The sequence below is a fragment of the Leptidea sinapis genome, chromosome 24, assembly GCF_905404315.1.
Source record: "Leptidea sinapis chromosome 24, ilLepSina1.1, whole genome shotgun sequence".
NCBI classification, from domain to species: domain Eukaryota; kingdom Metazoa; phylum Arthropoda; class Insecta; order Lepidoptera; family Pieridae; genus Leptidea; species Leptidea sinapis.
The window spans coordinates 1,958,374-1,975,448 of NC_066288.1; the positions used below are offsets into that span (position 1 = coordinate 1,958,374).

Sequence of the window (17,075 nt, forward strand, 5' to 3'; positions counted from 1 at the left end):
TTTTAAAAATGAGCCCATCCATTGAATTAGATTGCCACAAATACCGTACGCCCCAAGTTTTGTCTATCTTTGGCAACTGATAAACCTTGATTTGAACTATCTATGGCAACTGATAAATCATCGACAAACAATGCTAAATTAGATATAGTAGACCTCTTTTTAAGAAAGCCATGCTGGTTCTGTATCATTATTGATCTTAAGTGCCATGATAATATCGGACAGATTAATGATTCAAATACCTTTGAAAATACTGATAATATACAAATGGGTCTATTCTTAGTTATATCTTTTCTGTCACTACTTATTCTTTGTTTGTAATAGGCAAGACGGTGCGAGGGGAAGGTCGTATTGCATCAACCGAAGCGATTACTCCTTAGATATAATTTAATTTGTATAAATTACTAGCTGACCCAGCAAACGTTGTATTGCCGATATTAAAATCGCGATACAAAAGTAACTGTTGATCGTAGATGGGTGAAAATTTGAAGTTGTATATATTTTTTAATGCTGACTCATAATGAAACGAATTTAAAAAAAAAGTAAAAAAAAATAAAATAAAAATTTGGCCTTAACATTTAGGGGGGTGAAAAATAGATGTTGTCCGATTCTCAGACCTACCCAATATGCACTCAAAATTTCATGAGAATCGGTCAAGCCGTTTCGAATGAGTTTAACTACAAACACCGCGACATGAGAATTTTATATACATTAGATATGGTGTAGAATATCTAACTTATTTATTGGGATAAGGATTAATATCGTATTTGTGTACACAGCTTTTTACATTACCGCTTTGTAGTTATAATTTTTTTAAACCCTCAAACTTCTTATTTTTTCCTAAAAATATCCTAAATCCGAAACGTAAAACAAATATCGTTAATGTATACAAAAACTTAAATATACTAAAATCTTCCTGGAGAACCACGCTATCCTTTGGTGAAAACAGACAGACAGACAGACACGGCGGAGGACTTTGTTTTATAATATGTAGTGATACGCAAACTCATTTTGTGTTTCTAATATGTATTTTTTCAACATGAAAAAAAAACACAGCATATGAACAATTTTAAAATCTGATAATATATATATTTTATTTATTTATTTATTTATTTATTTAATAGGAAGCCCACGTTGTATACAATATATTACCTTATAGTATATTTACACATTAATTACTTATATTATTTAACATCGTATACCCCATTTACGGGTTAACTCGACATGCAATTAATTACTTAATTAAATTACAAGTACTTAAAAACATTATTAACATAATATGACAATTTCTTCGTTTACTTACTACTTATCTAAATTACTTAATAAATTGGTTACCAAAACAAAAATATAAAAAACTTATCACTCTAAACAAAAAAAAAAAGTAAATTTTATATAAACTAAATTTAAAATACAGCAACTATTATTAAATACGAAAAAAAACGAATGATATTATTTAATTAAATGATTTTTAATTTTGCGCTTGAAAATCGATGCAGAGTTCCAAAATATGTCCAACTCTGCTATTTTAAATATATTGTTATAGGACATTACAATTCTGTTAATAGGAGCGGTCCTACCTAGGTTACTCTTTGTAATTATTGGCATAAAAGTAAGTATAATATCTTAATATATATAAATTACGTGACACGTTGTTTGTCCGCGATGGACTCCTAAACTAATGAACGGATTTTAATGGGGATAACTTCATGGAGTGCAGTTTGGTCCAACTTGAGAGATAGGATAGTTATTTCGATTTGGGACCCATAATTATTTTTTATATAAAACATTATTTTTTTATTATTAATTTTATTATCTACAGAACAACGTCTATCTGGGTAGCTAGTAAAATATACATAATATAATACAATACAATCCAACCGGATATTGGTAGGCGTGTTACTGTGATGATTCTACAATAAAATGTATTGTACAATACATACTCCCACACGCCAGGTGTCCGTGTCGTCCACGGAGCAGGCGTCGTCCGCCGACAACATCTCCCGCGAGGAGCCCGTCTCCAACATGACGCGGCCCCGCCTGCTGGCCGCCGACCTGTCCGCCATCAACTCGTCCACTCACCATATCAACACAGGTACCACACACCCCACACGCCAGGTGTCCGTGTCGTCCACGGAGCAGGCGTCGTCCGCCGACAACATCTCCCGCGAGGAGCCCGTCTCCAACATGACGCGGCCCCGCCTGCTGGCCGCCGACCTGTCCGCCATCAACTCGTCCACTCACCATATCAACACAGGTACCACACACCACACACGCCAGGTGTCCGTGTCGTCCACGGAGCAGGCGTCGTCCGCCGACAACATCTCCCGCGAGGAGCCCGTCTCCAACATGACGCGGCCCCGCTTGCTGGCCGCCGACCTGTCCGCCATCAACTCGTCCACTCACCATATCAACACAGGTACCACACACCACACACGCCAGGTGTCCGTGTCGTCCACGGAGCAGGCGTCGTCCGCCGACAACATCTCCCGCGAGGAGCCCGTCTCCAACATGACGCGGCCCCGCCTGCTGGCCGCCGACCTGTCCGCCATCAACTCGTCCACTCACCATATCAACACAGGTACCACACACCACACACGCCAGGTGTCCGTGTCGTCCACGGAGCAGGCGTCGTCCGCCGACAACATCTCCCGCGAGGAGCCCGTCTCCAACATGACGCGGCCCCGCCTGCTGGCCGCCGACCTGTCCGCCATCAACTCGTCCACTCACCATATCAACACAGGTACCACACACCACACACGCCAGGTGTCCGTGTCGTCCACGGAGCAGGCGTCGTCCGCCGACAACATCTCCCGCGAGGAGCCCGTCTCCAACATGACGCGGCCCCGCCTGCTGGCCGCCGACCTGTCCGCCATCAACTCGTCCACTCACCATATCAACACAGGTACCACACACCACACACGCCAGGTGTCCGTGTCGTCCACGGAGCAGGCGTCGTCCGCCGACAACATCTCCCGCGAGGAGCCCGTCTCCAACATGACGCGGCCCCGCCTGCTGGCCGCCGACCTGTCCGCCATCAACTCGTCCACTCACCATATCAACACAGGTACCACACACCACACACGCCAGGTGTCCGTGTCGTCCACGGAGCAGGCGTCGTCCGCCGACAACATCTCCCGCGAGGAGCCCGTCTCCAACATGACGCGGCCCCGCCTGCTGGCCGCCGACCTGTCCGCCATCAACTCGTCCACTCACCATATCAACACAGGTACCACACACCACACACGCCAGGTGTCCGTGTCGTCCACGGAGCAGGCGTCGTCCGCCGACAACATCTCCCGCGAGGAGCCCGTCTCCAACATGACGCGGCCCCGCCTGCTGGCCGCCGACCTGTCCGCCATCAACTCGTCCACTCACCATATCAACACAGGTACCACACACCACACACGCCAGGTGTCCGTGTCGTCCACGGAGCAGGCGTCGTCCGCCGACAACATCTCCCGCGAGAAGCCCGTCTCCAACATGACGCGGCCCCGCCTGCTGGCCGCCGACCTGTCCGCCATCAACTCGTCCACTCACCATATCAACACAGGTACCACACACCACACACGCCAGGTGTCCGTGTCGTCCACGGAGCAGGCGTCGTCCGCCGACAACATCTCCCGCGAGGAGCCCGTCTCCAACATGACGCGGCCCCGCCTGCTGGCCGCCGACCTGTCCGCCATCAACTCGTCCACTCACCATATCAACACAGGTACCACACACCACACACGCCAGGTGTCCGTGTCGTCCACGGAGCAGGCGTCGTCCGCCGACAACATCTCCCGCGAGGAGCCCGTCTCCAACATGACGCGGCCCCGCCTGCTGGCCGCCGACCTGTACGCCATCAACTCGTCCACTCACCATATCAACACAGGTACCACACACCACACACGCCAGGTGTCCGTGTCGTCCACGGAGCAGGCGTCGTCCGCCGACAACATCTCCCGCGAGGAGCCCGTCTCCAACATGACGCGGCCCCGCCTGCTGGCCGCCGACCTGTCCGCCATCAACTCGTCCACTCACCATATCAACACAGGTACCACACACCACACACGCCAGGTGTCCGTGTCGTCCACGGAGCAGGCGTCGTCCGCCAACAACATCTCCCGCGAGGAGCCCGTCTCCAACATGACGCGGCCCCGCCTGCTGGCCGCCGACCTGTCCGCCATCAACTCGTCCACTCACCATATCAACACAGGTACCACACACCACACACGCCAGGTGTCCGTGTCGTCCACGGAGCAGGCGTCGTCCGCCGACAACATCTCCCGCGAGGAGCCCGTCTCCAACATGACGCGGCCCCGCCTGCTGGCCGCCGACCTGTCCGCCATCAACTCGTCCACTCACCATATCAACACAGGTACCACACACCACACACGCCAGGTGTCCGTGTCGTCCACGGAGCAGGCGTCGTCCGCCGACAACATCTCCCGCGAGGAGCCCGTCTCCAACATGACGCGGCCCCGCCTGCTGGCCGCCGACCTGTCCGCCATCAACTCGTCCACTCACCATATCAACACAGGTACCACACACCACACACGCCAGGTGTCCGTGTCGTCCACGGAGCAGGCGTCGTCCGCCGACAACATCTCCCGCGAGGAGCCCGTCTCCAACATGACGCGGCCCCGCCTGCTGGCCGCCGACCTGTCCGCCATCAACTCGTCCACTCACCATATCAACACAGGTACCACACACCACACACGCCAGGTGTCCGTGTCGTCCACGGAGCAGGCGTCGTCCGCCGACAACATCTCCCGCGAGGAGCCCGTCTCCAACATGACGCGGCCCCGCCTGCTGGCCGCCGACCTGTCCGCCATCAACTCGTCCACTCACCATATCAACACAGGTACCACACACCACACACGCCAGGTGTCCGTGTCGTCCACGGAGCAGGCGTCGTCCGCCGACAACATCTCCCGCGAGGAGCCCGTCTCCAACATGACGCGGCCCCGCCTGCTGGCCGCCGACCTGTCCGCCATCAACTCGTCCACTCACCATATCAACACAGGTACCACACACCACACACGCCAGGTGTCCGTGTCGTCCACGGAGCAGGCGTCGTCCGCCGACAACATCTCCCGCGAGGAGCCCGTCTCCAACGTGACGCGGCCCCGCCTGCTGGCCGCCGACCTGTCCGCCATCAACTCGTCCACTCACCATATCAACACAGGTACCACACACCACACACGCCAGGTGTCCGTGTCGTCCACGGAGCAGGCGTCGTCCGCCGACAACATCTCCCGCGAGGAGCCCGTCTCCAACATGACGCGGCCCCGCCTGCTGGCCGCCGACCTGTCCGCCATCAACTCGTCCACTCACCATATCAACACAGGTACCACACACCACACACGCCAGGTGTCCGTGTCGTCCACGGAGCAGGCGTCGTCCGCCGACAACATCTCCCGCGAGGAGCCCGTCTCCAACATGACGCGGCCCCGCCTGCTGGCCGCCGACCTGTCCGCCATCAACTCGTCCACTCACCATATCAACACAGGTACCACACACCACACACGCCAGGTGTCCGTGTCGTCCACGGAGCAGGCGTCGTCCGCCGACAACATCTCCCGCGAGGAGCCCGTCTCCAACATGACGCGGCCCCGCCTGCTGGCCGCCGACCTGTCCGCCATCAACTCGTCCACTCACCATATCAACACAGGTACCACACACCACACACGCCAGGTGTCCGTGTCGTCCACGGAGCAGGCGTCGTCCGCCGACAACATCTCCCGCGAGGAGCCCGTCTCCAACATGACGCGGCCCCGCCTGCTGGCCGCCGACCTGTCCGCCATCAACTCGTCCACTCACCATATCAACACAGGTACCACACACCACACACGCCAGGTGTCCGTGTCGTCCACGGAGCAGGCGTCGTCCGCCGACAACATCTCCCGCGAGGAGCCCGTCTCCAACATGACGCGGCCCCGCCTGCTGGCCGCCGACCTGTCCGCCATCAACTCGTCCACTCACCATATCAACACAGGTACCACACACCACACACGCCAGGTGTCCGTGTCGTCCACGGAGCAGGCGTCGTCCGCCAACAACATCTCCCGCGAGGAGCCCGTCTCCAACATGACGCGGCCCCGCCTGCTGGCCGCCGACCTGTCCGCCATCAACTCGTCCACTCACCATATCAACACAGGTACCACACACCACACACGCCAGGTGTCCGTGTCGTCCACGGAGCAGGCGTCGTCCGCCGACAACATCTCCCGCGAGGAGCCCGTCTCCAACATGACGCGGCCCCGCCTGCTGGCCGCCGACCTGTCCGCCATCAACTCGTCCACTCACCATATCAACACAGGTACCACACACCACACACGCCAGGTGTCCGTGTCGTCCACGGAGCAGGCGTCGTCCGCCGACAACATCTCCCGCGAGGAGCCCGTCTCCAACATGACGCGGCCCCGCCTGCTGGCCGCCGACCTGTCCGCCATCAACTCGTCCACTCACCATATCAACACAGGTACCACACACCACACACGCCAGGTGTCCGTGTCGTCCACGGAGCAGGCGTCGTCCGCCGACAACATCTCCCGCGAGGAGCCCGTCTCCAACATGACGCGGCCCCGCCTGCTGGCCGCCGACCTGTCCGCCATCAACTCGTCCACTCACCATATCAACACAGGTACCACACACCACACACGCCAGGTGTCCGTGTCGTCCACGGAGCAGGCGTCGTCCGCCGACAACATCTCCCGCGAGGAGCCCGTCTCCAACATGACGCGGCCCCGCCTGCTGGCCGCCGACCTGTCCGCCATCAACTCGTCCACTCACCATATCAACACAGGTACCACACACCACACACGCCAGGTGTCCGTGTCGTCCACGGAGCAGGCGTCGTCCGCCGACAACATCTCCCGCGAGGAGCCCGTCTCCAACATGACGCGGCCCCGCCTGCTGGCCGCCGACCTGTCCGCCATCAACTCGTCCACTCACCATATCAACACAGGTACCACACACCACACACGCCAGGTGTCCGTGTCGTCCACGGAGCAGGCGTCGTCCGCCGACAACATCTCCCGCGAGGAGCCCGTCTCCAACATGACGCGGCCCCGCCTGCTGGCCGCCGACCTGTCCGCCATCAACTCGTCCACTCACCATATCAACACAGGTACCACACACCACACACGCCAGGTGTCCGTGTCGTCCACGGAGCAGGCGTCGTCCGCCAACAACATCTCCCGCGAGGAGCCCGTCTCCAACATGACGCGGCCCCGCCTGCTGGCCGCCGACCTGTCCGCCATCAACTCGTCCACTCACCATATCAACACAGGTACCACACACCACACACGCCAGGTGTCCGTGTCGTCCACGGAGCAGGCGTCGTCCGCCGACAACATCTCCCGCGAGGAGCCCGTCTCCAACATGACGCGGCCCCGCCTGCTGGCCGCCGACCTGTCCGCCATCAACTCGTCCACTCACCATATCAACACAGGTACCACACACCACACACGCCAGGTGTCCGTGTCGTCCACGGAGCAGGCGTCGTCCGCCGACAACATCTCCCGCGAGGAGCCCGTCTCCAACATGACGCGGCCCCGCCTGCTGGCCGCCGACCTGTCCGCCATCAACTCGTCCACTCACCATATCAACACAGGTACCACACACCACACACGCCAGGTGTCCGTGTCGTCCACGGAGCAGGCGTCGTCCGCCGACAACATCTCCCGCGAGGAGCCCGTCTCCAACATGACGCGGCCCCGCCTGCTGGCCGCCGACCTGTCCGCCATCAACTCGTCCACTCACCATATCAACACAGGTACCACACACCACACACGCCAGGTGTCCGTGTCGTCCACGGAGCAGGCGTCGTCCGCCGACAACATCTCCCGCGAGGAGCCCGTCTCCAACATGACGCGGCCCCGCCTGCTGGCCGCCGACCTGTCCGCCATCAACTCGTCCACTCACCATATCAACACAGGTACCACACACCACACACGCCAGGTGTCCGTGTCGTCCACGGAGCAGGCGTCGTCCGCCGACAACATCTCCCGCGAGGAGCCCGTCTCCAACATGACGCGGCCCCGCCTGCTGGCCGCCGACCTGTCCGCCATCAACTCGTCCACTCACCATATCAACACAGGTACCACACACCACACACGCCAGGTGTCCGTGTCGTCCACGGAGCAGGCGTCGTCCGCCGACAACATCTCCCGCGAGGAGCCCGTCTCCAACATGACGCGGCCCCGCCTGCTGGCCGCCGACCTGTCCGCCATCAACTCGTCCACTCACCATATCAACACAGGTACCACACACCACACACGCCAGGTGTCCGTGTCGTCCACGGAGCAGGCGTCGTCCGCCGACAACATCTCCCGCGAAGAGCCCGTCTCCAACATGACGCGGCCCCGCCTGCTGGCCGCCGACCTGTCCGCCATCAACTCGTCCACTCACCATATCAACACAGGTACCACACACCACACACGCCAGGTGTCCGTGTCGTCCACGGAGCAGGCGTCGTCCGCCGACAACATCTCCCGCGAGGAGCCCGTCTCCAACATGACGCGGCCCCGCCTGCTGGCCGCCGACCTGTCCGCCATCAACTCGTCCACTCACCATATCAACACAGGTACCACACACCACACACGCCAGGTGTCCGTGTCGTCCACGGAGCAGGCGTCGTCCGCCGACAACATCTCCCGCGAGGAGCCCGTCTCCAACATGACGCGGCCCCGCCTGCTGGCCGCCGACCTGTCCGCCATCAACTCGTCCACTCACCATATCAACACAGGTACCACACACCACACACGCCAGGTGTCCGTGTCGTCCACGGAGCAGGCGTCGTCCGCCGACAACATCTCCCGCGAGGAGCCCGTCTCCAACATGACGCGGCCCCGCCTGCTGGCCGCCGACCTGTCCGCCATCAACTCGTCCACTCACCATATCAACACAGGTACCACACACCACACACGCCAGGTGTCCGTGTCGTCCACGGAGCAGGCGTCGTCCGCCGACAACATCTCCCGCGAGGAGCCCGTCTCCAACATGACGCGGCCCCGCCTGCTGGCCGCCGACCTGTCCGCCATCAACTCGTCCACTCACCATATCAACACAGGTACCACACACCACACACGCCAGGTGTCCGTGTCGTCCACGGAGCAGGCGTCGTCCGCCGACAACATCTCCCGCGAGGAGCCCGTCTCCAACATGACGCGGCCCCGCCTGCTGGCCGCCGACCTGTCCGCCATCAACTCGTCCACTCACCATATCAACACAGGTACCACACACCACACACGCCAGGTGTCCGTGTCGTCCACGGAGCAGGCGTCGTCCGCCGACAACATCTCCCGCGAGGAGCCCGTCTCCAACATGACGCGGCCCCGCCTGCTGGCCGCCGACCTGTCCGCCATCAACTCGTCCACTCACCATATCAACACAGGTACCACACACCACACACGCCAGGTGTCCGTGTCGTCCACGGAGCAGGCGTCGTCCGCCGACAACATCTCCCGCGAGGAGCCCGTCTCCAACATGACGCGGCCCCGCCTGCTGGCCGCCGACCTGTCCGCCATCAACTCGTCCACTCACCATATCAACACAGGTACCACACACCACACACGCCAGGTGTCCGTGTCGTCCACGGAGCAGGCGTCGTCCGCCGACAACATCTCCCGCGAGGAGCCCGTCTCCAACATGACGCGGCCCCGCCTGCTGGCCGCCGACCTGTCCGCCATCAACTCGTCCACTCACCATATCAACACAGGTACCACACACCACACACGCCAGGTGTCCGTGTCGTCCACGGAGCAGGCGTCGTCCGCCGACAACATCTCCCGCGAGGAGCCCGTCTCCAACATGACGCGGCCCCGCCTGCTGGCCGCCGACCTGTCCGCCATCAACTCGTCCACTCACCATATCAACACAGGTACCACACACCACACACGCCAGGTGTCCGTGTCGTCCACGGAGCAGGCGTCGTCCGCCGACAACATCTCCCGCGAGGAGCCCGTCTCCAACATGACGCGGCCCCGCCTGCTGGCCGCCGACCTGTCCGCCATCAACTCGTCCACTCACCATATCAACACAGGTACCACACACCACACACGCCAGGTGTCCGTGTCGTCCACGGAGCAGGCGTCGTCCGCCGACAACATCTCCCGCGAGGAGCCCGTCTCCAACATGACGCGGCCCCGCCTGCTGGCCGCCGACCTGTCCGCCATCAACTCGTCCACTCACCATATCAACACAGGTACCACACACCACACACGCCAGGTGTCCGTGTCGTCCACGGAGCAGGCGTCGTCCGCCGACAACATCTCCCGCGAGGAGCCCGTCTCCAACATGACGCGGCCCCGCCTGCTGGCCGCCGACCTGTCCGCCATCAACTCGTCCACTCACCATATCAACACAGGTACCACACACCACACACGCCAGGTGTCCGTGTCGTCCACGGAGCAGGCGTCGTCCGCCGACAACATCTCCCGCGAGGAGCCCGTCTCCAACATGACGCGGCCCCGCCTGCTGGCCGCCGACCTGTCCGCCATCAACTCGTCCACTCACCATATCAACACAGGTACCACACACCACACACGCCAGGTGTCCGTGTCGTCCACGGAGCAGGCGTCGTCCGCCGACAACATCTCCCGCGAGGAGCCCGTCTCCAACATGACGCGGCCCCGCCTGCTGGCCGCCGACCTGTCCGCCATCAACTCGTCCACTCACCATATCAACACAGGTACCACACACCACACACGCCAGGTGTCCGTGTCGTCCACGGAGCAGGCGTCGTCCGCCGACAACATCTCCCGCGAGGAGCCCGTCTCCAACATGACGCGGCCCCGCCTGCTGGCCGCCGACCTGTCCGCCATCAACTCGTCCACTCACCATATCAACACAGGTACCACACACCACACACGCCAGGTGTCCGTGTCGTCCACGGAGCAGGCGTCGTCCGCCGACAACATCTCCCGCGAGGAGCCCGTCTCCAACATGACGCGGCCCCGCCTGCTGGCCGCCGACCTGTCCGCCATCAACTCGTCCACTCACCATATCAACACAGGTACCACACACCACACACGCCAGGTGTCCGTGTCGTCCACGGAGCAGGCGTCGTCCGCCGACAACATCTCCCGCGAGGAGCCCGTCTCCAACATGACGCGGCCCCGCCTGCTGGCCGCCGACCTGTCCGCCATCAACTCGTCCACTCACCATATCAACACAGGTACCACACACCACACACGCCAGGTGTCCGTGTCGTCCACGGAGCAGGCGTCGTCCGCCGACAACATCTCCCGCGAGGAGCCCGTCTCCAACATGACGCGGCCCCGCCTGCTGGCCGCCGACCTGTCCGCCATCAACTCGTCCACTCACCATATCAACACAGGTACCACACACCACACACGCCAGGTGTCCGTGTCGTCCACGGAGCAGGCGTCGTCCGCCGACAACATCTCCCGCGAGGAGCCCGTCTCCAACATGACGCGGCCCCGCCTGCTGGCCGCCGACCTGTCCGCCATCAACTCGTCCACTCACCATATCAACACAGGTACCCTTACCACACCACACATTTTATTACCATTAACTCTCTAATCTCAACATCCCACTGCCCTCTGAGAGGGCTATGTTCAGAGTTTCCCTGCGAGATCAAATCAGAAATGAGGAGATCCGTAGGTGAACCAAAGTTACGGACACTATGTCCGTAACTTTGTCCAAATGATTGCGAAACTGAAGTGGCAGTGGGCAGGGCACATAGTTCGAAGGACAGATGGCCGTTGGGGCAGTAAGTCCTCGAATGGCGACCACATACATGAAGATGCGGTGTTGGTAGGCCCCCCACAAGATGGGCCGACGATCTGTTCAAGAACGCCGAAATACATTGGATGAGGGCAACGCATTTCGGCGTCCTTTGTTTAGCAGTAGATTTCTTCCGGTTGATAATGATGATCTCAACATCTGTATCAAATTCAAATATTTTTATTCAAAATAGGATGTGACATCATTTATTGAAAGTCATAAACTACCACCCATTCCAATTTGAATGCCTCAGTCCTGAGAAGAATGGGCGCAACAAACTCAGCGGGCTTATTTTTTCATCAAAAAAATATGTTTACAAAGTCATATTGTACAATTAAACTTATTATTTAATAGCCTGAGGGAGGTCACTCTATTCGCAATCTGTGGTATCATTAAGAAAGTCATTTATGTTATAGTAACCTTTTACACACAAACGATTTTTAACAATTATTTTGAATAACGTAATAATTTTGTTTTGAAAAAAATCTGGGATCTTGTTGTAAAAGCATATACATCGCCCCACAAAAGACTTACTATCTCGACTTAGCCGAGTAGTAGGCATTATATTATCCGTCCATAAAATAATTTCCAGTTCACTATATAATATTATTCAAAACAGCTTATTGATTACTAAACATTTTTTAATCGTTATTTTCACAGATCTGGCTACCATAGTGGAATCACTTACTCTGGGAGCCGAGAGCAATAATTGTATAGACCTAGCCAACACTTCCTTCACCGACATGGAGATGGGACCCACTAGTATCACTGATATTACCAAACCATATCCGGCCAAAGAACCACTCCCAGAATCCAATAGTCGAGAGGTAAACATAATTAAGTTGAACTTTGGTCTGGCTAATGTTTATTTCTTGATATAATACTGATTATTTGCTTATGAAAGAAAAATCGACTGGTGAATCAAGCAATTCATTAATGATCCGTTCTGAATGGAATACAAGTGTTTGAATGTTTAGTAATTAGAGTAATAAATGATTCCTGATTGACCGACACTAAAGTTCTGTTTGTGGTAAACTCTAAATAGTGTTATAAAACCCTTTAATGCAGGCGGCATAGCTCACCAACGGACATTATTGATTTTGCTTCAACTGTAGTTGATATTTCTTCACCTCCTCCACTCTTTTACACACTTTATATATACATAGATAAATGTTCGACTCGAACTTAACTAACTCGCCAAATGTAATGTTCCTGAATCATGAAAATAGACCCGAAACTTAACAGTTCATATTTGCCTGATTATAAAAGTATTAGAGCCTTGAATCCTTATAGAAAATATAGACTAGATGACTTATTAGTACCTAGATACTTTTATATCTAATATATTTTTCGACTCAACAGTCATTCTTACTAATTAAACACTTCAGTAAGTGTCTAGGTATCAAGGTATCTAAAAATCTTAATTTAGTTAATTTGAATTATTAATTAATTTTCTTGAGTATAGTCCGAAGAATTACTCTTGTGACATTATTGGTTTAATGAGGCTCTTGATTGAACTCGATTGAGTCTTAAGCGGCACTGCATTTAAATGGGCAGGGCGTAACACTTGCCAACATTTGTCTACGTACGGACGCCAGCTGTCCTCCACATCGATGTGCCACGCTGCCAGTGATACAGTAACTGCAAGGAGCGATTCGACACAGTGCGTCGCCTACAACTAGCTTCCATCATTCTCTCCGCTCTTATCATTTCTTTTCGGCCGAATGAAGTCTTCTCAGAAAAACCCATGAGTATGGCCGTAATCGGCCTTGAAAGATTTTATAGAACAACGACTTGAGAGAAGATTTTCATCTATTGAAAACTATTACCTTTTCCAAATTACAAGTACAGTGAATCTAATTTTAAAAAAGATTTTTTGGTAACTAAAAAAAATTGAGTTTGATCCCTAGACACTTGATGTGTTTGACTCTGTATGAGACTAAAACAAAACAAACTTATAGCTAATACGAACGTTGTGAACAAACCGTAGATGATGTTCAGTAGTAAAGGGATGGACGTATATAGAGTAGAGTATGTTGTAAAGGGGGAGCGAAGACGCGGTCGTAGGGACGAAGAGCATCGTAACACGGCGAACGCGTTGCTATCGAGCGATTTGCTCGCGCTGCCCGCCTCGCTACTGCACGCTCTGCGTACTAACCTTAATATACTGCACATACAGGTACATCACCGACCTACTACCGTTCGAAAAACATGCCAGAAAAATATCACTGCGTAACTTACGCTTCGAGGTTCAAGATAACTTGATATTATATTTTTATCAACGGTATAACCAATACTGAGTCTAGTTAAAATAAATAAAATCCTGAAAACGAGGTAATTTGTTTTTGCTATGCTCTGTCATGTTTTTTGACAATCGCGTTTGTAGTGGTTGAAAATTTGTGTTAGAAGTAGAAAAGACGTAAGGGACATATGCCTACCCAGTTTAGATAGACGAAATGATGGGACGTAGTTGTTTATAACTTAAATAAGTGAAATGAAATTCATAGTGTGAAATAATAATAATTATTATATTATCCTATTAATTAGTATATCTTTCGATGACGTAGTTAGGTAATAAGCAAATTAATATGATTAAACATAGCTTTAATTGGGCTAGACATATAAGATTTCCATTTTCCTAACATAGAGTACTGAAATACTTGAAAATTAGTATTATCAGAAAAAAATTACAGGACAACGCAATAACTTAGAAAGTATTAACTACATCGAGTTTCTGTTGTATTAATAATTATCTATAGCTTATTATTTGGTGATCATATATATATTATAGAGATGATTCATTACTTTTCTCAAAACAAAATCAAATGTCGTGTTAATCTCTTAGTTGAATTATATAGCTTTTTATTTAATGTATGTGAGATTTTTATTATTATTATTTGAAATGCAGTGTGAAGAAACGGAGAGCAATGACGGACAGTATGCAGATCATCAAAACGAAAACCAAGCTAGTAACATGAGCGCCAGTGAACCAGATCTAACTGAACAGGTACGTACACACTACAATATTTGTAATATACTATTAAAAAAGGCATGGCAAATCAACACAGTATCCTAAATACATTTTCCAAAAATTATACTGATGTCTAACGCCACCCGCGGGGCAACATGATGCGAGGTATTTGTGCGTTCTGTGTCGATATTAAAATTTTGTAACAGTTTTTCTTTAACAAAAAAACAGTTTAACTCAACAAAAATTATAAATATTGATAAGTATATTACGTTTCAAGAGTTTTATTTGACTGAGACCTTAATTCAGACACTTAGAAACTAGTGGGATGTCATGATTTCTGGTAAATAGTTTTTTTTATGAAAATAAGGAATGAGACTAGCAGGACGTTCAGCTGATGGAAATTCATACGCCTTGCCCATTACAATGGAGTGCCACTCGGGATTCTTGAAAAACCCAAAAATTCTGAGCGGCACCACAATTGTGCTCGTCACCTTGAGACATAAGATGTTATGTCTCGTTTGCCCAGTAATTTTACCAGCTACGGCGACTTTCAGACCGAAACACAGTAATGATTACACATTACTGCTTCACTTTAGAAATAGGCGCCGTTGTGGTACCCATAAACTAGCCGGCATCCTATGCAAAGGAGCGTCCCATTGTGCACATAAATAATTGAAATACTCTGACTAGTTATGTAAATATGCCATCGAAAGCGCAATGTTTTATTAAAGATGATTTAAATAATTCAATATTTCCAGGGCGCTGCTCGACTTCTGGAGTCGTTACGCATGGGTCGCATGTCAAGTGGATCAAGAAATAATTCAAACCAACAACGTTCTAATCGCAGCAACCACCCCAGCTCCCTGTTCCCTAGGTATGGATGACTTTTACGGAACAACGAATAGAAATGATACATTATGACGTTAAAGTTTGATATTCTAAAGTCAAATAAAATTAACGTAAATTCTCCTTGTCAGTCATACGGAATGAGCTTAAAAAGTCTGTAAGTACGTCTGAGCCGTAAACGGTTACTGCTCAGTAATCAGTCATAAGGCGTGTAAAACCCGTACTCGTCTGATTTAATATTTCTATAGCTTCAAATTTCTTATTAAGAATACCGTTGTATTTTTAATAAGGAAGATGAAGAGATTCGGTATATTCAAGGACCTACATTAAAAAAATAAGTTTATCTTTTGTGGCCCGAACATTCGTATTAAGCTTCGCTTTAAAAAGGCGCTAACGTAGTTTGCTTGTCGCTGGAATAATATTGCCGCGATTATAATTTTTATTTAATCAATATTAGTTGATAAAAAGTGACGAGACCAACAAGACGTTCAAGTGATGGCAAGTGGCGGCCATTACCATAAGTGTCGCTGAGGTTTCGTGATTGAATCCAAAATTCTGAGCGACATCGACGTCTGTCATTGACCAGCGCAATTGCGATGTTTAGTCTCACTAGCGCAGTCCCTTCAAACTAAACACAATAATACTTGCACATTAGGGTGCCGCTGTGGTCTTGTGGAACCACCTAGCTGGCATCTTGTGCAAAGAAACCTCCCAGACAGAATGTTTACTAAGACTTTAATAATATTCAATTTGTAGAATGGCTGTAGATGTAGGTGAACACTTTTATCAATGTATACACTGCAAGTTGTATGTTCACCTGTACAGCCTGGTGCGCCTGGCTCTGTCGAGCAACTTCCCGGGCGGGCTGCTGTCGGCCGCACAGAGCTACCCGTCTCTGGCGCCCAACGCACAGAACGCGCTCACCCTGTCTCTCACATCCACCTCTAGCGAGAGTGAACAGGTATGTCCGTTGTGTGTTAACTATAAACTTAGTATACTACCTTAATACACGAAACCTGTGTGTAAGTGAGATAACTATCCTTAGATAAAAACCTAGGTGTGAGTAAGATAGATGAAGACCATGAAATCGTTTTGAAACAATTTAGTGTCCATTAGCCTCCTGTCAAATTGGACCGCCTTTTAGTTTAAGTATTTTTATCGTCATTGTTCTGTGTTTAACGGATATTAATTAAAAAATAGATAATAGTGTCGTGATAGATATTTTATCTAATATATTGTATGTAATACAACTATTATATATCTATATATATATCTATTGTATTTGTGTGTACATGCTACTTATTCGTTTAAACAATAAAAATAAATTATTTTCTTCTTTCTAATTACTGATTCTTTAATACTACTTTCGTGATGTTTATTTTCGTAGAACATATACACTAAAATATTAAATATTGCATTTTATATACGCAGTAAACACTCTATTTTCTTAAGATTATAATCATTTAAGAAAATATGTGTTAGATAATAAAATATTGTATACGTGAATATGACGCCGTTTATTAAT

General features: G+C 51.6%; 1 protein-coding gene across 1 annotated transcript in view; it reads left to right on the forward strand.

Moving 5' to 3' along the window:
- Nucleotides 1-12,363: 12,363 nt before the first annotated feature.
- LOC126971562 (E3 ubiquitin-protein ligase Ufd4-like) overlaps nucleotides 12,364-17,075 on the forward strand; it is a 32,393-nt gene continuing 27,681 nt past the window's right edge. Inside the window, exons 1-4 of the mRNA XM_050817865.1 lie at nucleotides 12,364-12,560; nucleotides 14,642-14,740; nucleotides 15,463-15,578; nucleotides 16,376-16,511. Coding sequence (XP_050673822.1) covers nucleotides 12,477-12,560; nucleotides 14,642-14,740; nucleotides 15,463-15,578; nucleotides 16,376-16,511 — 435 coding nt within the window. The 5' untranslated portion in view covers nucleotides 12,364-12,476. The remainder of the gene's footprint in view (nucleotides 12,561-14,641; nucleotides 14,741-15,462; nucleotides 15,579-16,375; nucleotides 16,512-17,075) is intronic.